Source organism: Capricornis sumatraensis, chromosome 14 (assembly GCF_032405125.1).
Source record: "Capricornis sumatraensis isolate serow.1 chromosome 14, serow.2, whole genome shotgun sequence".
Classification (NCBI taxonomy): Eukaryota; Metazoa; Chordata; class Mammalia; order Artiodactyla; family Bovidae; genus Capricornis; species Capricornis sumatraensis.
Window position 1 is genome coordinate 80,914,166 of NC_091082.1, and position 20,329 is coordinate 80,934,494.

The window sequence follows — 20,329 nt, forward strand, 5'->3', positions numbered from 1 at the left end:
TCCTGATGCCAGCCGGCGGGTGGTGAGCTTAATTTGGAAGACAATTAGCAAACAATTGCTATTCTATTTCTGTACCTTAATGACTCTAGTAACAATTCATCATCACAGTCTCATTAGCCAAACAACTGCAGTCATAGCTTGTTGGAATATAAATCTCCAGAGGGCCCACAAGAATTGCAGTTTACCAACAAGGCTGGGTGAGCAACCTTCCAGGCGCTGTTTTGCATTGGGCGGTATGGGGATGGCCAAATGCAAGGACCGGGCTTTTAAAAACCCAACAGGAGGAGCAGTGTAGATGTGAATGCATACAAACACACGTGTATGTACACATATGCACACGTGCACCACACAAGCCAGCCTCTGGGAGCGTCAGAGGAGCTCAGTGCAGGCTGGAGGAGCTGGGGTCCGAGCTGGGCCCTGGGGGTCTAAGCCGAGCGGGAGGGTCAGAGCGGAGAGGGCAAGTCTGTCCCTGGGACGCTCCTGTGATGGTTCCTCCTGGTAAGTGATGGCCCCGCCCCCAGGTGCACGAGGTCTGCGTCTGCCAACACAACACCGCCGGCCCCAACTGTGAGCGCTGCGCGCCCTTCTACAACAACCGGCCCTGGAGACCCGCGGAAGACCAGGACCCCCACGAATGCCAGAGTATGAACCTGGGATCCCCCACCTCCCCTGCAACCACTGGCTGGGGTGCTGGCCCCTCTGGGCCGTGATGACCTCCTCTGGGATACGAGGAGAATCTCGTCTTTATTATTAATATTTAAATCTAAACTGAATTGCCCCTGTAACTAAAGCTCTCCTTGCTCTTTGGGGAAGGAGAGGACCTGTGAGTCACATCCTCCCACCGCCCAGACCTCACAGGGACCACGGGCAGGTTCATACTTCTGATGCCACATGCCGTTCATGCTAACCCAGGTCCTCCTTCCTCCAGCCTCTCCAGTGCTTTATCCTGTGTAGGACACACTTGGTCTCCCTGTTGTCATTCTTTCTCTTTCAGATGGCTCCCTGGGGGCAGGGCCCTTCCCTCCATAAATGAGGACAGCCAGGGTCCCAGCCTAGAGGACAGTGACCCAGCAGGAGACCCATGGTGGCAGTGGGGGAGGGTTGGCATGGGACGTTTGAACGGCTCTCTCTTTGGCCCCACACGGATATCATCCTGGGATGAGTCTACACACTGGGAGTCAGGAGGCCCCGTTCTCCGTTTTCCTTTCTTACTGGCTGTATGAACTGAAATAAATTAGACAAGCCTCTTTGGGCCTCAGTTTCCCCATTTTTCAGACCTGGGCATCTTACAGAGTCAGTGGGGATGCCAGTGAGTTAGCGTGGCGCGTGCTTTGTAGATGCCAACGATGCCGTCTAGTGTTCAACCCCAGGAATCTCCTTTTTCAGGGTGTGACTGCAACGGACACTCAGAGACATGTCACTTTGACCCAGCCGTGTTTGCTGCCAGCCAGGGGGCACATGGAGGTGTGTGTGACAACTGCCGGGACCACACTGAGGGCAGGAACTGTGAACGGTGTCAACTGCACTATTTCCGGAACCAGCGTCCTGGGGCTCCCATTCAGGAGACCTGTATCCGTGAGTAGGGGACCCCGGGCCTCATCTGTCTATTAATCTGCTCTGGGCTCAACAGAGCACACGTCCCTGGGGACTCACATGCCCTCAGGAAGCATAAAGACTTGGGGGCAATTGTTTTTGACTTGGCCGTGCCTTCCTAAGCAAGTCACCCAGCCTCTCTGGGTGTCAGTCAATTGGTCAGCTGGTCATTATGTAGAACTTATTGTGAGTATGCGGCTGCTTAGTCGCTTCAGTCGTGTCCGACTCTGCGACCCCATGGGCTGCAGCCCGCCAGGCTCCTCTGTCCCTGGGATTCTCCAGGCAAGAATACTGGAGTGGGTTGCCAGGCCCTGCTCCAGGGGAATCTTCCCAACCCAGGGATTGAACCCGGGTCTCCTGCATTGCAGGCGGATTCTTTGTCATCTGAACCACCAGGGAAGCCCTTTTTGAGCATAGGAAAGAAAAAAGTCAATATCAGATACAGTTCCCGCTGTCAGGAAACACACAGATTGTTTGGTAAATGAGGGAGGAAATGAGGGAGCGCTTGGCCCATTTACCTGCCTTTACCAGGTTGTAATGTGGTTCGCTTATTTTTCTGTTTCCGCCAGCATTAAGAACTCCTCTATGGCAGGGATTATTCTTGTATCCTTGGGCCCTAGCACAAGGACAGATAAATAACTGATGCTCCAGAAATGTTTACTGAAGAAACATAAGTCCCCCAGGAGTGACTACACACATCCATAATGGTCAATGGGGCTTCCTGGGTGGCTCAGTGGTAAAGAACCCACCTGCAATGCAGGGGCCCCAAGAGATGCAGGTTCAATCCCTAGGTCAGGAAGATTCCCTGGAGGAGGGCATGGCTACCCACTCTAGTTATTCTTGCCTGGAGAATCTCATGGACAGAGGGGCCTGGCAAGCTACAGTTTGTGGCGTTTCAAAGAGTCAGACACAACTGAAGTGACTTAGCACGCATGCAGCAAGGGCCAGTGAGTTTGTACAATTCGAATCGAAAGCACTCTGATTCAGGTGGATTGATCATGCAAAACTTTCCAGAAGAAGTAAGAGTCTCTATTTTGAAAGCTATGAAAGGCGCCCAGGTGTTACAGTGAAAGAAAGTTGGTTCACTTGCTGTTGATATTATCTGCTTATGGAAAGAATGAGAAAGCTTGAGTCTGACTTCTGTTTCTAGTACTACTTGCTGTATGACCTGAGTATGTTATTGGAACATCTCTGAGCTTCAGTTTCCTCATCTGTACAACAGGGATAAGCATGGTCAATTCTCAGGGTTATGATAGGATTACATAAGGCAACATGCAAGAGTGCCCAGCTCAGTGCTGGCCACAGAGTGGTTTGTTCAGTATATCATGCCAACTGAAACTTTCATACTACATAACATGTGCCAAGGACTTCCCTGGTAGCTCAGCTAGCAATGCAGGAGAATCCACATTGCAATGAATTCCAAAGAATCTGCCTGCAGTGCTGGAGACCCCGTTTGATTCCTAGGTTGGGAAGATCCCCTGGAGAAGGGATAGAATTCTTGTCTGGAGAATCCCAAGGACAGAGGAAGCTTGCTGGCTACAGTCCACGGGGTCCCAAAGAGTTAGATGCAACTGAGCGACTAAGCACATCAAGGCACAGCAACACATGCCAAGCTGAGCCCTGTTGCCCCTGCTTTATTCCTCATAAGAGGCCCTATGAGTGTTACATAAGTATCCCCATTTTATAGATGAGCAAACTGAGGCACAGGGGAGCTTAAATAACTTGACTAAGGTGGTCAGGTCATAAGCCAGGAAGTGAGGTGGGGAATAAGAATTTGAACCAGAATGCGCTCCCCATGCTCTGCTTTTCCTCTCTGCCCCCCTGGCACCGCCTTTGTTTTGCAGCCTGCGAGTGTGACCCCGATGGGGCAGTGCCAGGAGCGCCCTGTGACCCAGTGACTGGCCAGTGTGTGTGCAAGGAGCACGTGCAGGGGGAGCGCTGTGACCTGTGCAAGCCGGGGTTCACGGGGCTCACCTTCTCCAACCCGCAGGGCTGCCACCGTGAGTAGAGGGTCCCAGCCTGCTGTGGGGCAGGGCAGGCGGCGAGCCGGGTGCAGGCCTGGCTCAGAACGGGGACAGAGCCCGCCCCGGGAGGCGGCCAGGTGCTGGGACTGGCGGGAAAGCGTGGCGGCCTGCTTTTCTAGGTTTTCTGCGGGGGAACGCCCCGCCAGGTTCGTCTCCCTGATGCGTGTCCTCTGGGGGAGAGGTGGAGGCCAGACTTGGGTGCCCCCCCTCAGCTCAGCAGCCCCCCTCCTGTGCAGGCTGTGACTGTAGTGTCCTGGGCTCCCGGCGGGACGTGCCGTGTGACGAGGAGACGGGGCGCTGCGTGTGTCTGCCCCACGTGGTGGGCCCCAAGTGTGACCAGTGTGCCCCCCACCACTGGAAGCTGGCCAGCGGCCGGGGCTGCGAGCCCTGTGCCTGCGACCCGCGCAACTCCCTCGGCCCCCAGTGCAACCAGGTACGCCGCGGGCTGGCCCCCACGCCCCCGCAACGTCCCTCCCTGTGGCTCTCGGCCTTGGCAGGCCCGGAGACGTGCGCCTACGGTGGGGCGGTCCTGGGTCCGACCGCGGAGCTTGCGTGCTGGCGGGAGCCTCTGCGGCTGGGGTGCACCGGGGAGTCCCGCTGGCTGACCCGGCTCTCCCCCGCAGTTCACAGGGCAGTGCTCCTGTCGGGAAGGGTTCGGGGGCCTGACCTGCAGTGCCGCAGCCATCCGCCAGTGTCCCGACGGGACCTATGGAGAGGCAGCCGCGGGATGCCGAGGTGCGCTGTGTGAGAGGCGGGGACTGGCGGCGGGGATGTGCAGACGCCGTGGGGGGTGCGGGCTCGGGTGGGCTTGTGCTGGGGGGCGTGCGGGTCTGTGGTGTCTGGTCCACGGGGGCTGGGCCCTGGCAGCCCGTGAGAGTACTTGTCCCCTGCTAGCCCATCCCCATGTCCCCGTGTCCCCTTGTCCCTGTGTCCCCATGTCCCCCTGCTCCCCCCGTCCCCCTGTCGCCCTGTCCCCCTGTCCCCGTGTCCCGGTGACAGGAGGGCTGCTTTGCGCCTCTCTTCCCTGAGAAAGCATCTCCCAGCTGTGGAGAAGCCCCCTCCTCCCTCTTCGCGGATGCAGAAAGTGAGCCCCGCGGCGGTCAGTTTGGCAGACCCCAGTCTGTTCCCAGCCCTGTCGCCCCGGGCGGGGTTGCTCCCCCTCTCCGGGCATCGGCCTCCTAGCCTGGGAAGGGGCGCCCTGCCTCGGGTGCTTGCGCCCTTGACGGCGGGCGGGTCAGAGGCGCGCGCGTGCGCTCGGGGAGCGAAGCTCGGGGCCGCGCCTGCACGAAGGGGCTGCTGAGTGAGCCCCGCCACCCTCGCCATGGTTCTGCGCTGGCCTTGACAGCCTCTCTCTGAGTCCTAAGACCGCGAGGCCAGACGTCCTCTCCAGGGCGCTCCCCGGCAGACGCTCGCCCTCCCTGGCCCCCGGCCCCTGACCGTCTTTTCTCCCGCCCCAGCCTGTGACTGCGACTTTCGGGGCACCGAGGGGCCGGGCTGCGACAAGGCCTCGGGCCGCTGCCTCTGCCGCCCCGGCTTGACGGGGCCGCGCTGTGACCAGTGCCAGCGGGGCTACTGCGACCGCGCCCCGGTGTGCGTGGCCTGCCATCCCTGCTTCCAGACCTACGACGGCAGCCTCCAGGAGCGGGCCCTTCGCCTGGCCGGCCTCCGCAACGCCTCCGCTGGCCTGTGGCCCCGGCAGGGCCTGGAGGACCACGGCCTGGCCTCGCGGATGCAGGACGCCAAGAGCAAGATGGAGCAGATCCAAGCCACTCTCCGGGACGCCTTGGTCACGGAGCAGGAGGTGGCCCAGGTGGCCAACGCCATCTTCTCCATCAGGTCATTCCCTCTCCCCACTGAGCCGTGGGGGTCCGCAGAGCGGCCCATATTGCTTACAGCCCTTTACCATCTACAAAGCCTTTTCCTAGCGCTTCCCTGGTGACTCAGAAGGTTAAGAACTTTCCTGCAATGCAGGAGACCCAGGTTCGATCCCTGGGTTGGGAAGATCCCCTGGAGAAGGGAATGGCAACCCACTCCGGTATTCTTGCCTGGAGAATCCCATGGACAGAGGAGCCTGCAGGGCTAGTCCATGGGGTTGCAAAGAGTCGGATAAGACCAAGCAACTTCTGCGTTTCACTTTCAAACCTTTTCATGGACACCTCTCTTTTTCACCGTCACTGCAGTCCTGGGAGGTTGGTGGGATGGATGTTACTAAGTCAGTCTTGCCAGTGAGGAAACGGGCACAGCTTGGTGACGTGACAGAACCAGCTGTCCACAGAGGGGCAGAGTGGGGGACCAGGAGCACAGGCACCAGCCCAAGTGCCCAGCACTGCCTGCGGGTGTCAGCTCTGGATGAGTCACCCTGGTGGAGGGCATGTGAAAGGCAGGGCTCCGAAAATAACTTGTGTTTGCCTTTGGAACGGGAGCGGTCCCACCCACAGCCGCCCCCTACCAGCAGAGGCCTCTTCTCAGTGAGGTTTGGTTCCGAAGTTTTCATAATGAGTTTTGCCTTCCCTGAGCCCTCGCCAACTCGCTGACCGTGGTGGGGCCGAGCCACCCTGGTGTGCAGTTGGCCTCGGTCTCAGAGCCGAGCAGGGAGCCTGTGGGTATCTGATGGGCTGGGCGTGCCAGCCTGGAGGGGCCTCCTGAAGGATGGTGCACGTGGAGCAGAGGTTGGCCGCGGAGAAGGGGAGGCTAGTGGCAGGGACTGGTCAGGTGGAGCTGCAGAGGGCCGGGGAGGGAGGAGTCTCTGCATACTCAGTGACCATGGGTCAGGGCAGGTGACCCCCCTTTGGGTGGAAACGGACCGCCGGGTCAGCAGCTCTGGGAGCCCTGGTGGGGAGAGGAGAGACCCGGGTGCCCAGGGTCCAGGCGTGGCTGATGGCAGCCTGTAGGGACCCCAGGAGGAGAGGGTCAGGGGAGCTCCTTGTGGAAGCTGGTGTGGGGACGCAGAGGAGAGCTAGGAGCCTTAGGCTCACACCCGTCCAGGAGGGAGAGGTTTTTCTGGATCTGCCTGCGTAGGGATGGAGGGAGACGATCCCGGCTTTAGCCCAGCAGAACCCTCTCCCGTCTGCAGCTTTCCCTGATGGCCTCTGTTTCTCCTGACTCGGTAGCTGTTTCTCTGGGGGGATGGCTGGGTCTGGGGAGGCAGCCCCTCTCCTGTATTTTAGTGGAAACTTCTCCCCCTACCTTAGGCGGACGCTTCAGGGCCTGCAGCTTGATTTGCCCCTGGAGGAGGAGACCTTGTCCCTCCCGGGAGACCTGGGGAGTCTGGACAGGAGCTTCAATCGCCTCCTCGTCACGTATCAGAGCAAGAGGGAGCAGTTCGAAAAGATAAGCAGTGCCGACCCTTCAGGTGAGCAGGGTGAGGGGGAAGCGTGGAGACCCCATGCCAGGCCAGGCTTCGGCTCCCCTCCCACTGGTCCTCCGCCCCCAGGCCTGAGGGGTCCAGGGCTGGCTCAATGAACCTCTCTTCTTTCCCCTCCTGCACCAGGAGCCTTCCGCGTGCTGACTGCAGCCCACCAACGGTCATCCCAGGCCGCTCAGCAGGTCTCGGACAGCTCCCGCCGGTTACAGCCGCTCAGGGATAGCCGGAGAGAGGCGGAGAGGCTGGAGCAGCAAGTGGCGGGAGGATCAGGAGCCGGTGGTCCCCAGCTCACAGCCCTGAGGCTGGAGATGGCCTCCGTGCCTGATCTGACGCCTGCTATCAACCAGGTGACGCCTGGCAGAACCCGACTTTCCCCCTCCGGCCCCTCCGGCCCCACACCAACGGCTGCCCCGCCATTCCCACGGGGGCCATATAGACCCCACTGCCACCCCACCCATCTTGACCCTCAGCCCCTGCCCCGGCTGCTTAGCAGCAACCAAGCCAATCAGTTTCTGGGGGCCCGGTTGCCACAGATATGTCTGTTGGCTGTTGGCTTCCCAGGTGTGGGATGGGAGTGGTTGTTGCAGAGCCTCGGGGACCCCCTTTGACACCCCCATCTCTCCACAGCTCTGTGGGGGCTCCAGGGAGATGCCTTGCACCCCGGGAGCCTGCCCTGGGGAGCTCTGTCCCCGAGACAACGGCACGGCCTGTGGCTCCCGCTGCAGAGGAGCCCTCCCCAGGGCAGGCGGGGCCTTGCGGACGGCGGGGCAGGTGGCTGAGCAGCTGCGGGCGTTCGGCGCCCAGCTCCAGCAGACCAAGCAGATGGTAGGTGTGGCGAGTGGCGGTGGGCACCCGTAGTAGGGGGAGGCAGAGGGGACAGAGCCCCCGGGCAAGTCAGAGCTCCTGTTTGGCAGCCATGAGACAGAATCCCAGAGGTGTCAGCTGACTTGCCCGCATGGCCCCACAGCCAGCGGGGCATCTCAGGCGACTCTAGTGGTAAAGAACCCGCCTGCCAGGGCAGGAGACATAAGGTACTCAGGTTCAGTCTCTGGGTCGGGAAGATCCCCTGGAGGAGGGCATGGCAGCCCACTCCAGTACTCTGGCATGGAGAATCCCCATGGACAGAGGAGCCTGGTGGGCTACTGTTCATGGGGTCACGAAAGACTTGGACACGACCTGGGCGACTTAGCAGGTGGCACGCGTCACGGCAAGTGAGAGATGGAGGCCAGTGCTTCACCAGCACTTCTTGTGAGGCCAAACCAAGCTAGTTGCACATCTCCCAGGTGGATCCTGGGTAGCCGATGCCTGCAGACCCCCACCCCCTCCATGGGGGCTGCCGAGAGGCTCCCCGGGGGCTTTGAACCCTGCTGACCCACAGCATGGGTCTGCAGATCAGGGCAGTGGAGGAGGCTGCCTCTCAGGTCCAGTCGGACACTCAGCGCCTGGAGACGCAGGTGAGCGCCAGCCGCTCCCAGATGGAAGAGGACGTCAGACGCACGCGGCTCCTCATCCGGCAGGTGCGGGACTTCCTCTCAGGTGAGCCGGTCCTCACCCTCCCCTGGGCGGCTTTCTGGGAAGGAGTGTCTAAGCCATGTTTTGAGAGGAGGACTCTGGGTGAGGCGAGCAGTTGATGGGCCTCTACTGGGAGGTCCTTGTGAAAGCAGGTGGTTGGGGAAAATCTCACTTGATTAAACTGCCTGCTGGCCCCCAGGGCCCCGTTCGCTGTCCCCCGACCCCCACCCCCCACCCCCCATTCCTCCATCAGCGCCTCTCCCCCTGGACCAGTCCCCACTTTCACCTGGGCGGCTGCTTCCTCTCCCACCGCCTTCTGGCCTGTTCTCCACCCAACAGCCCGAAACATCTTTGAAACGTGCAGGTGGGGTGGCATTCCACGCACTCCTAATGTCCTTCACTCCACGGCCTCTGCCACCTCCTGGGTGTGGCCCGGAGCCTGTCTGTTTGACTCACAAACTGTCCTTGAACAGGTCAGCTCTCGCCAACCTCAAGGATGCTCTCTCTCTTTCTCCGCCTGGGATGGTCTCTCCAAGGCGACTGATTCTTGCCCTCCAGGTCTGAGTGTACAGATCTCCCTCGAGGGGACTTTCCTGATCATCCCCTCCAGTCACCCCCCTCCCCCCGCCCCCTCTGGAGTCGGCCCTTCGCCGCTCTGAGCCTGTGGTTGTTGAATTCTTCTGTCAACGAGTGTGTTGGTTGTCTCCGCGCCAGACTCTCAACTCCAAGAGGCCAGGGATGGCTGTGTGTCTTCTTCACTGTGTCCCTGAAAAAGCACCCAATGTTGGTTGCGTGAGTAAAGGAACCTGGGGCACTCCCGAGCTACCCTGGGGAGTAGCAGAGATCCCAGGACAGGACTCAGGAAATTTGTGGAACTTTGGGCAAGTTGCTTTCCTCTTTGCCTCCATGTTCACTTCTGCCAACCGAGATGAGAGTATTTTACAAGTTTATTCTGGGCATCAAGCAACTGATGTAAAATGTGTTTTGAAAAATGAAAGGTGCCTCAGGAATATGAACTGATATTATTAGATTTCTGGTTCCTGCCAGGGTATTTGCTTGGCTGGGAGCCGAGGGCTTGGTGTAACGACAGTGTTTCCTCCTGCTATTATTGGGGTGCCTTGGCTCCAGGAGCCTGGAGCTCCCTCCTGAGTGCACGTGGCAGGTTGGAGAGAAGCAGGAAGGATCCGCCTGAGGTGCCCTGAGTGGCCCCAGGCCAGGCTGCAGTCAGCACCCCCTGGAGATCCTCAGAATGGGGACGTGCCAATGGGGCCTGACAGCAGACGAAGGGGCAGGCCAGAGTTCAGGGCTCCAGCCCCCGAGTGAAGCCGAGTAAGGCTGACCCCCCCCTCCTGCATCAACCCCAACCGGAGGTGAGAGGGGGTCGGGAGCCTCTCCTTGGGGTGCTGCCCTGGCTCCTGTGAATGGGCAGGGAGCTGCCAGGCTGTGGGGTGCCTGCTGCCCCCACAACTCAGATTGAGTCCTGGGACAGGAGGCAGGGCGGAGAGGAGGAGAGGGGCCTTAGCCAGGACAGGAAGGAGCCGGGGCGGTTCTCACTGCCTCCAAGGCCATGGGTTCTCGTGTCCAGGGTCCTACTGCAGGCGGCACATGTAGCAGCTGCTGTGGGCATGCAGGGTCACCCAGCAAGGGCGGGAGAGCATGAGGCCAGCGGAGGAGGGCGGGGACCCCGTCTTTCCCAAGTCTTCAACAGAAGTGACAAAAATAATAAACCAGGTGTACGGAGTTCTTACTAAGTGCCAGGCCTTGTTTTGAAGTGCTTCACGTATTACGTTATTTAATCCTGCATGCCTGCCACTTTGTAGATGAGGGCGCCAGACACAGGGAGGTTAAGAAGCCTGCCCACGGGCACCCAGCTTGGAGCGGGTGTGGGTAGGGCTCGCCCAACTCCAGGGTCCACACTCTAGATCATTGCACTCTGAGATGGAGGCCCCTTCCTCGCCACACACACACATACACACACACACACACACACACACACACACACACACACACACACTCGCTTCCTTGTGCTTGCTCATGTTCATCTCCTTGCTCTCTCCTCTGCCCTGCCTTGCACCTGCTAATTCCTATTCACCCTCTAAGCGTCCTCTAGGTATCTCAGTCTCCAGGAAGCCTCTCTGGACCCGTCAGAGCGGGTTAGCCGCCCCTCCAAGGGCGCCTAAGTGGTCAGATGCCCCCCCATCAGGTGCCGCCCTCACACCCCGTGCTTGGCCCCATCACCCAGGGTTGTGCTCCCTTGTCCCGCTAGATTCCAAGCTCCATGAAGTCAGGAACCAAGTCCAATCTGGTTTGCAGCCTCTGCGCCCCATGTCCTGCTGCTCAGAGCAGTGAAAGTTTGCTGAGCCCACCCTGCGACTCAGAAGCCCACGAAACTGTGTGACTCACACCAAGCCCTCGGGCACAGCTGAAGTGAAGCGGAACGGAGGAAGGGCAGGCGCTAGGTGGGGGTGTGCTCGCCGTGAGCGGCTTTCTGGGAAGGCGTGTCTAAGCCATGTTTTGAGAGTAGGACTCTGGGTTAGGCGAGCAGTTGATGGTCTCTACTGGGAGGTGCTTGTGAAAGCAGGTGGTTGGGGAAAATCTCACTTGATTAAACTCAGCTGCAGTCATGGCCTGGGCTCCTGTGGTGTGCTGCTCTGGCCCCGTTAGAACCCAGTAGCAAAGAGGCATGGTTTCCATCTTCCAGGAATGTCCTTCCACCTGGCACGGGGAGGGGACTTGGTCTGGGACCTGTGTAGCCACCTGGTGGGGAAGCTTTTGATTGCAGAATAAGGCTATTCTTACCTGGGGCCCGCAGAAAAGTTCCAGTCACAGGGCAAACCATCTGGGTAGGCGATGCCCCCTTCCTTCCCACAGCGGTACCAGTGGAATCTGTAGAGTGACCACGGGGAAGGCGATGCCACCTCTGTACGTCTGGTCTTACTCTCTGACCCGGAGGTGGTTTGTGAAATTCCTGATAATTGTTTCCTATCAGCTCCTTTCACAGATCAGAAGACTGAGCTCAGAGAAGCTAGCTAACTTGGCCTCGGTGGCTTGAGTAGAAAAGGGGAGGCCTGGGTCTGGAGCCCCTTCAGCCACTCATTCGCTGTATACAGAGTGCCTCTGGGTGCCAGGCGCCATGCGCGGGGCTGGGCTATAGCCATGGCTGAAGGGCAGTCCCTGTCTCACGTTGCTCACGTCCTAGTGAGGAGTCAGATGGAAGAGCCAACAGATGAGTAAATTGCTTGGCATGTGGGTGGTGATGAACGTTCGGGAGAATGAGGAAGCTGAGAGTGAGGAGAGGGGACGCTGGCAGAGGGTGCAGATTGCCACCCTCGATCAGATGGCCGGGGCCCGCCGCCCTCAGAAGGTGACATGTGAGCAAAGCCCCGATGATCTTGACCCACCTTTGGACAAACGAGCCCTCTGGCCCGAGGTGGAGGGGGCACGTGACAGGGGTCTTATAGCCAAAGAAGCAGTTCCAGTTCCTGGCTGGTGTCCCCGCTCCAGGCATTGTTCGGGGCCAGCTGCCTGGCACCGCCTCCTCCTCCCAGCCTGCAACTTCCTGAGGTGCCACATAGCTGCCACAGCTGTGCCAACACCCCTCCTCCTGTGGCAGGGCGCCCGGAAATCCTCAGAGCAGGGTGCCTGGGAGGGGAGGGCAGCAGCTCTGTGGGCAGGCTAGATGGAGATGCCACGGGTGCCGCTGGGCCTGGGGGAGGCCTCTGACCTTGGAGGAACATGGCTGGGCTCCCCCAACCCAATGGGTGGCTTGTCTTCCAGACCCCGACACCGACACGGCCACCATCCAGGAGGTCAGTGAGGCCGTGCTGGCCCTGTGGCTGCCCACTGACTCAGCCACAGTCCTGCGGAAGATGAACGAGATCCAGGCCATTGCGGCCAGGCTGCCCAACGTGGACCTGGTGCTGTCCCAGACCAAGCAGGACGTCGCTCGGGCTCGTAGGCTGCAGGCCGAGGCCGAGCAGGCCAGGTATGGCCCGGCATCCTGAACTCTTCTCCCAGGACCGGGCTGGGGTTTTGCTTCCTGGCTGTGTGGCTGGAAGCAAGAGAGGAACCTCTGTAACTCAGAGGGGTCCTGGGAGACAGGAGGGGTGCTGACTGTGGTGGCAGATGGTCAAGTGATGCCCAGTGTCCAGGCTCAGGTTCACTCAGCATGGCCGCGCCTTCCATACTGGACTGCGTCCCCAAGGGCCGCCTCAGCTCTTGTGGTTGAGGAAGTTCAGTTCAGGTCAGTCGCTCAGTTGTGTCCAACTCTTTGGGGGGACTGCAGCACGCCAGGCCTCCCTGTCCTCACCAACTCCTAGAGTTTGCTCAAACTCATGTCCATCGAGTCGGTGATGCCATCCAACCATCTCATCCTCTGTCATCCCCTTCTCCTGCCTGCAGTCTTTCCCAGCATCAGGGTATTTTCAAATGAGTCAGCTCTTCACATCAGGTGGCCAAAGTATTGGAGTTTCAGCTTCAGCATCAGTCCTTCCAATGAATATTCAGGACTGAGCTCCTTTAGGATGGACTGGTTGGATCTCCTTGCAGTCCAAGGGACTCTCAAGAGTCTTCTCCAGCACCACAGTTCAAAAGCATCAATTCTTCGGAGCTCATCTTTCTTCACAGTCCAACTTTCATATCCATACATGACCACTGGAAAAACCATAGCCTTGACTAGACGGACCTTTGTTGGCAAAATAATGTCTCTGCTTTTGAATATGCTATCTAGGTTGGTCATAACTTTTCTTCCAAGGAGTAAGCGCCTTTTAATTTCATGGCTGCAGTCACCATCTGCAGTGATTTTGGAGCCCTAAAAAACAAAGTCAGCCACTTTTTCCACTGTTTCCCCATCCATTTCCCATGAAGTGATGGGACCAGATGCCATGGTCTTAGTTTTCTGAATGTTGAGCTTTAAGCCAGCTCTTTGACTCTCCTCTTTCACTTTCATCAAGTGGTTGGGGAAAGCCCGCTTTATTAAACTCAGCCGTAATCATGGCCTGGGCTCCTGCAGTGCACTGCGCTGGTCCCCAGAGGAGACAGCAGTAAAGAGGCTTGGTTTCCACCTTCCAGGAATGTCCTTCCATCTGGCACAGGGAGGGGGCTTGCTGGGGTCCTGGAATGGAAAAGCTACTCCCGAGTTAGTTCTCAGCCTCTTGCCTTGGCCGGAGAAGGTACTGTCCGGGACTGGAGAGCACCTTCACTCAGAGCTCTCCCCTGAGTGAATCCTCCGCCGTCCCTTGTGCCCGTCCCGCCCCAGGAGCCGGGCCCACGCGGTGGAGGGCCAGGTGGAGGAAGTCCTGGGGGCCCTGCGGCAGGGCACACTGGCGCTGCAGGAGGCCCAGGATACCATGCGGGGCACCCGCCGCTCCCTGCGGCTCCTCCAGGACAGGGTCGCTGAGGTAAGCGGCATGGCTCCCCCCGCCCACGTTGGGGAATGGACCTGCAGACCCGGGCGCGAGGCAGAGACAGTGTCAGGAAGGGACCTGGCTGGGAGCTGAGACGGGGCCCAAAAGAATCAGGGGCTACAAGCCTTGGACCTGGCTTCGAGCTTGTAGGTTTCTGGCCTCATGGCTGATACAGAAGCAGGGGTGGCCTCTGGGCTCCGGCAGGAGTAGGGGGGATGGTCAGCTGAGTCGGTGAAGGCTGGGAGGCTTGCATGCTGGGGGCAGTTAGGGCTTTGGGTGGGGGTGATAGTGATGCCCTGATTGGAGGCATCAGTTTTTGTGGCCCCAAAACTGGAAAGAAGACCGAAGGTCGCTGCCTATGAGACCCACCCCAAACCCCCGGTCTCTCTTTTCCCGCAAAGGTTCAGCAGGTACTGGGACCAGCAGAAAGACTGGTGACCAGCATGACGGAGCAGCTGTGGGGCTTCCGAGCACGGATGGAGGAGCTTGGCCGCCAGGCCAGGCAGCAGCAGGCACAGGCAGCCCAGGCCCGACAGCTGGCAGAGGAGGCCAGCAAGGAGGCGCTGAGCACCCAGAAGGTATGAAGAGGGCAGAGAGAGCCCGAGGAAGCACTGTCAGCGGGAGCAGGAGGGGCCTCTGTACGCTTGATAAGACCATGGCTCCAAAGCACTTTGCATGGGCATGGTCGCTTCAGTCCTGTCCGACTCTTTGTGACCCCATGGACTGTAGCCCGCCAGGATCCTCTGTTCATGGAGATTCTCCAGGCGAGAATATTGGAGTGGGTTGCCATGCCCTCCTCCAGGGGATCTTCCCGGCCCAGGGATTGAACCTGTCTCTTATGTCTCCTGCATTGGCAAGTGGGTTTTTTACCTCTACCATCACCTGGGAAGCACCCCCACCCCAGAGCACTTTAAGTATCAGTTACTCTGAAATATATCTGGGGTTGGGGGGTGGAGCTTCTGGATTCTTGCTCCTTTGGCTGCTTTTGGTGGAGCCACTTTGGGGATGTCGGAAACAGCTGGTCCAGTTCCTCACCTTTCACAGACGAAGTGGATTTTGTCCAGGCACAACACTCGTCTACAAAGCAGGGCTCTTGACACCCGACCCAGAGCTTATCCTCTGTCTGTGGCTTCCCAGCCCAGACAGGCACTCTTGATTTAGCACAACCTGAGCCCCATCACTGTCAGAATTAGATCAGAGAGAAGGTCAGAGAGCCATTCTTAACATCTATAGGGTCCCGGGGGTCCCGGTACAGTGGCCAAGCGGCCAAGCACGCTATTAAGTAAGTGACAGCCGTGTATCCGGCCCTGCGCTGGCGGTGAGCTGGGAAGCGACAGGCGCTGCGGATGGAGGGAAGTCCAGAAGTTAAGGAGCGGTTTGTGGCCCAGGGGCTTTTATAGAACAGATCCACCCCATGGGGGATATTAAAAGGCACCTCATCTCCATGTCCGGATGTGGGTGATATCAACTCCTTTAGCCAAAGGCCTTTAGGACTTTGGATGATGGTGATGATGGTGATGCAGAAATGGTTTTTCCTTTTTTCAGGGATTTGAGAGAGTAAAGCAAAAATATGCTGAGTTGAAGGACCGGTTGGATCAGAGCTCCAGGCTGGGAGAACAGGGCAGCCGGATTCTGAGCGTCAAGACAGAGGCGGAGGAACTGTTTGGGGAGACCATGGCGATGATGGACAGGATGAGAGGTGAGGGAGTGGTCCAGAGCCTTGGACCGTGGGGCATCCCTGAAGGCTGCTTCCAACCCAGGGTTTCTGAGGCCCACCTTTTGGAGCTAGGAGAGCTAGGGGAGTGAGAGCAATTGGGATTTCCCGAGTGTCTGACAGGAACAAGGCCTAGAATGGGGCCACGAGGAATGTGGTGATGTTCACAAAACTAGGCCTGCCTTCGAGGAGCTTACGATCCAGAGGGGGGCATTTTTTCCTGTTGGCCATTAGCTTCATGAAACTGTATTTAACCACACAAGGGAGGTCTGTGGTGAAAGCCTGAATAATAGGCGCTTGAGGGGCTCAGAGGATACACAATGTCAGAGAGAAATGTTCAGTGACGGGTAGTGTTCAAAAAAGAAAAAAAGATCAGATTTGAGGTGGGCCTGGCAGGATGAGGCTGTGAGGAAGAGGAGGGGCATCAGGACAGGGTGGTTAGGGAGACACCAGAGGATGTGGACAGGACCACCCTCCTGGGGAGGAGGGTTGATGAGGACAAAACCGGTGGGAACGAAGGAGCGTGGAGACACCTGGCTGGTGCACACGGCCGACCCGCACACCAGGAGGAGGGGGACAGACACAGCCCCGGAGGGAGAAGGAAGCCATCCAGCGAGTCGTAATGAACGGAGCTTTCGAAAGCGCTCTGAGGCTCCCCAGAAAGGCGAACAGGGGCTTCCAGGCTCACTCTCTTAGGATGTGATGATGGGGTCATGGCCCTGGGGTGCTCTGTGAGCACCCCAGAGTTTCTTTGAATTTTGGAGAAGGCTTTTGACAAAATTCTGTTTGGCTAGCCAGACGGACGGAATGGAGAAGGGTGGGCTGGTGAGTCGACAGTGAGTGGATTCGAGGCTGTGGCCAGCTGTACCTGAAGCGGGAGGTGCGAGGGGCTGACCCAGATGGAGGAGCCCAGCCCTGGGCCAGTGCCTGCCCTGACTTTGTCCATCAGCGTTCTGTATGAAGTCAGAGAATGTGCTAATCAAATCTGAGGGTGGCAGGTAGCAGATACACTGGATAACAGAACTAGCATTCTAAGTCTCAGAAGGATGGGCTGAAACTAACAGGATAAAATGAAGTAAGGAGAAACATTCTCTCTCAACCTGGCATTGTCTGGACTCACAAGTATAGCTCAGGTAAGGGCCAGCTACTCAGGGGCTAATGTAGCTAAAAACCTTATAACTGGTAAGTGATAAACCCTTACAAATTGTTACTCACCTGGAAAAGATCCCGGAATTTTGAGATAAGCCAGAAGTGCCTTGCTCCTGACAGAAGAGCTAATAAACACAAAGCAGCCAAAATATGGGGAGTAATGGCTCAAGGGTGATATTAAAAATATTTAGTAACTAAATACCTACTACCCGCCAGAAAAAAGCTCACTGAAGCAAGCTTTTACCTGCTCGCTGGAATTCACCTTTAATTGCAGGGTTATGGGGAAGATCATGCATAGGGAGCCCCTAGGAGCGAGAACGGAGGAGAGGACAGCGGCTGTTAAAATGTCCCTATTTTATTATGGCCCATAGGTCCAAATGGGGGCCTACTGGCTGAATGTCAACCTGGTAATAACCCCTGCTACACTCCACTGATAGTCTCACCTGGGACATGGGCTTCAGTGGGGGCCAGTACGTCTCCAGAAGAGATACTGACCAACCGATGTACATCAGGGGTCAGGCTGGGGGTGAGCAGGGGTGGGAAATAGGGAAGGCCTGGTGATTCTAGCAGGTGAGGCATGGAGGAAGGAACTAGGGCGGTTTCCTCTGGGGAAGATGAGACTCAGACATGTGAAGGACTGCCACGTGGGAGGCATAGCAGATCGAGTCTTAAAAGCCCAGGAGACAGACCCAGGACCACGGCGTGGAAGCAAGACGTGCTCAGATTCTGGCTTAATGAGAAGACTTTATAATGAGGACTGCCTGAGGATGGAGCCTTGTGAGGCAGTGACCCCCACTGCCCCCCTGCTCTGGGAAGTTGAGGCTGAGGCTGAGTACCAGCTCCCGTGAATGCCGACAGGAGGTCCAGGCTGGACCAGATGCCTTCGGAGTCCTTCACATCCTCCACACATAACCTGGGAGGTGGGATGTGGAATGAACCAGCGGGGCAGGACTAGGTGTATCTGGAGTGTCGGGGGGAGAAAATGGGGAGGAATCCAGCCTTCCAGCTCTTTTGCCCTGGTGCCCACCAGGATCGCTGGTGGGATGGCAGCTGACTGGGTCCATTGCAGCGAGTGTCTAACCTTGGTGCCGGGGCCTCCAGCATCGGCCTGGGACTGCTCCACCTAGAGCCGAGGAGAAGCGTAGGGGCAGGGGACCCCCGGGTCCAGTCCCGGCCCGGTTTCTCTAAAAGTGGGAGAGGGGGCTGGGGAGAGCTGCCTTGGAGGGCCAGGCTCCCCTCGGGGTGGAGGTGGTTTCTCCGGCAGGTGCAGCTCCGGGTGGGCGGGAGGGGACGGAAGGGTTGGGAGTCTCAGTACGTTTCACCGGCTCCTCTCCCCGCTCCGGCTGTTCCCTTGGCCCTCAGACATGGAGTCAGAGCTGCTTCGGGGGAGCCAGGCCATCGTGCTCCGCTCAGCGGACCTGACGGGGCTGGAGCAGCGCGTGGAACAGATTCGGAACCACATCAACAGGCGCGTGCTCTACTACGCCACCTGCAAGTGAGGCGGGACCCCGCCGCCGACCCCTCGACTGCCCTCTCGGCTCCCGGGGGCCCGGCTGGCTGGCAGTACTTTCCTGCTCCAGGAGACTTACGTAGCCTAAAGCACAGCCGGGACCACCCCCAGGATGCAGCTGAGCCTGGGCTGGTGGGGCAGCTACAGCTGGGGGACGGCGACCGTGGAGGCGGGCCCATGTCAGCGTGACCAGCAGTTCTCGAGTGCAGGGCGCTTGGCTGGGCAGTGTCCTTGCCCTTCACCCTCCACTGAAGCTGAAGTCCTGGGTCCACACAGGACTATAACTAAAAATGATGCACAAGGGAAAAGTCCAATAAAAATCTTGGGAAAGGAGCCTGGAGGTCCAAAGAGGGGAAATACTCTGTCTCCCTGTTACATAAACCTTTCTCGCCTGTTTCTGTCTCCGGCCTGGGGTCCCCGGGTGCTCCCCTGCTCAAGCCCAAGGCCTGGTGGTGTATGAAGCATAGGCTGGCCCCCTCTGCTCTGTCTAGCTGGTGCACCACCCAGACTTAGGGAGACGGGGCCCATTTGCTCCAGGAACTGATTGAATTCCTTCCTTGAGAGGCCAGAGGAGCCGTTTTCATCTTTGAACAACTATCCAGTTTCTCATTTGTAGATGAAGAAAGAGAAACCCAGACACGGGAAGGAAGTTGTTGGAAATCACACAGCTCTGAGAGGCAGAACTAAGACTAGACTTTGTGTCTCTTGGGATTTTAAAAAGAAGCTGTAAACAGGTGTGCGTGTGAGTGTGCATGTGTGTGTGTGTGTGTCGGCAGATATGCAAGTGGCACGAATATTTATGTGTTAACCGTGGTTCAGGCACCATGCTAGCGTTTTAGCTACATTAACTGCTTGGTCGTTACTGATCACAGTAATTATTTATGGAGCATGTGCATTTTATCTCATGATATGGGTGGCACTGTTTCCATTTGATAGACAAGGAAACCAAGGCACCAAAGGCTCACAGACGTGGCAGGCAGGGCCGAGCTGAGCCTCAAACCCACGTTCATCTGTTAGAGGCATTAGGATGGATGCTGGGCCGGGCTGTCTGGGTTCCAACGGCGCCTACCTCCGTTGGAGAGGAAAAGGAGTTGATGTGTATAGCTCACGACACTGGGTGCCTGGCCCACCCCCCAGAGCTCTTGCCCTCGCGAGGTCCCGCCTGACCTCCAGCTCTCCATGCATCTTCCACTCCGCAAAGCCCAGAAGCCCCTGAGCCACTTCTGACTTAGAGAAGGACCAAAAGAAGCCTCATAGAGAAAAATATGTCCATTTTATTCAGCACAACACAGAGCAGGAAGCTGGAGGGGGTGGAGGCCAAGAAAACGGGTGGGACAAGAACAATGTGCCTGATTTTCAGGGAGAGAAAGGAGCAGAAGCAGCATTTGAATGACTGGCTGAAAGGACAACAGTCGACTTCCAATTTTTACTTAATTGAGTGTGTGTGTGTGTGTGTGTGTGTGTGTGTGTGTGTGTCTGTGTGTGGAGGGCGTCTGGCCAGGATAAAAAGTGTTTACAGTACCTAGTAGTGGGTTTCTGTCTGTTTCATCTTGGAGGGTGTAGTACTGCTTTTGGATGGGGGTGGAGGCATAGGCCGATCAGAAGGGGATCATCCCGGAGTTAGGGAGTTGGGAGGTGAATTCAGAGAGCTCACAGGCAGACTGCGATGCTGCCTGTCACTCATGCAGACGGGCAGGCCCCTCCGTCAATGAGAGGCAGGAGCGAGTGTGTGCTGAGTGGGGAGGCTGGGTAGCTGCTCCATATGGCTTTGCTCGGAAATGGCAACACAGATGGGCCAGCCCGTTAAGCTTTTCACAACGACACAGACCTGGGCACGAGCTGTCTACGCACCCTGCGCAGAGCCACCCCGGCAGGGGTGGGCGTGTCGGGGCGGGGATGGGGGGGCATGGATCAGGCAGGCCTGGGAGGATGCCACTCCTCCTGCCCACAGCTTCCTGAAGCTCCACCGCGCCGGGGCTCGCTCCCGGGCCTTCGGGGAGGCTCTGCCCTGGGCAGCAGCCGGCTGCTGCGTCCGATCAGGTCTTGGTCTGTTCCCTC

At 58.1% G+C, this 20,329-nt stretch overlaps 1 protein-coding gene across 3 annotated transcripts in view; it reads left to right on the forward strand.

Annotated features, from left to right (window-relative positions):
• The window catches only part of LAMB3 (laminin subunit beta 3), a 47,810-nt gene extending 29,205 nt beyond the window's left edge, over positions 1 to 18,605 (forward strand). For all 3 annotated transcript variants that reach the window (XM_068985958.1, XM_068985959.1, XM_068985961.1), the window contains exons 10-24: positions 522 to 642; positions 1,387 to 1,575; positions 3,438 to 3,593; positions 3,854 to 4,050; positions 4,241 to 4,352; positions 5,075 to 5,453; positions 6,809 to 6,969; positions 7,108 to 7,328; positions 7,609 to 7,806; positions 8,373 to 8,517; positions 12,271 to 12,478; positions 13,751 to 13,892; positions 14,300 to 14,476; positions 15,444 to 15,597; positions 18,124 to 18,605. In XM_068985958.1, coding sequence (XP_068842059.1) covers positions 522 to 642; positions 1,387 to 1,575; positions 3,438 to 3,593; positions 3,854 to 4,050; positions 4,241 to 4,352; positions 5,075 to 5,453; positions 6,809 to 6,969; positions 7,108 to 7,328; positions 7,609 to 7,806; positions 8,373 to 8,517; positions 12,271 to 12,478; positions 13,751 to 13,892; positions 14,300 to 14,476; positions 15,444 to 15,597; positions 18,124 to 18,260 — 2,697 coding nt within the window. In that variant the 3' untranslated portion in view covers positions 18,261 to 18,605. The remainder of the gene's footprint in view (positions 1 to 521; positions 643 to 1,386; positions 1,576 to 3,437; positions 3,594 to 3,853; positions 4,051 to 4,240; positions 4,353 to 5,074; positions 5,454 to 6,808; positions 6,970 to 7,107; positions 7,329 to 7,608; positions 7,807 to 8,372; positions 8,518 to 12,270; positions 12,479 to 13,750; positions 13,893 to 14,299; positions 14,477 to 15,443; positions 15,598 to 18,123) is intronic.
• The last annotated feature ends 1,724 nt before the right edge of the window (positions 18,606 to 20,329 follow it).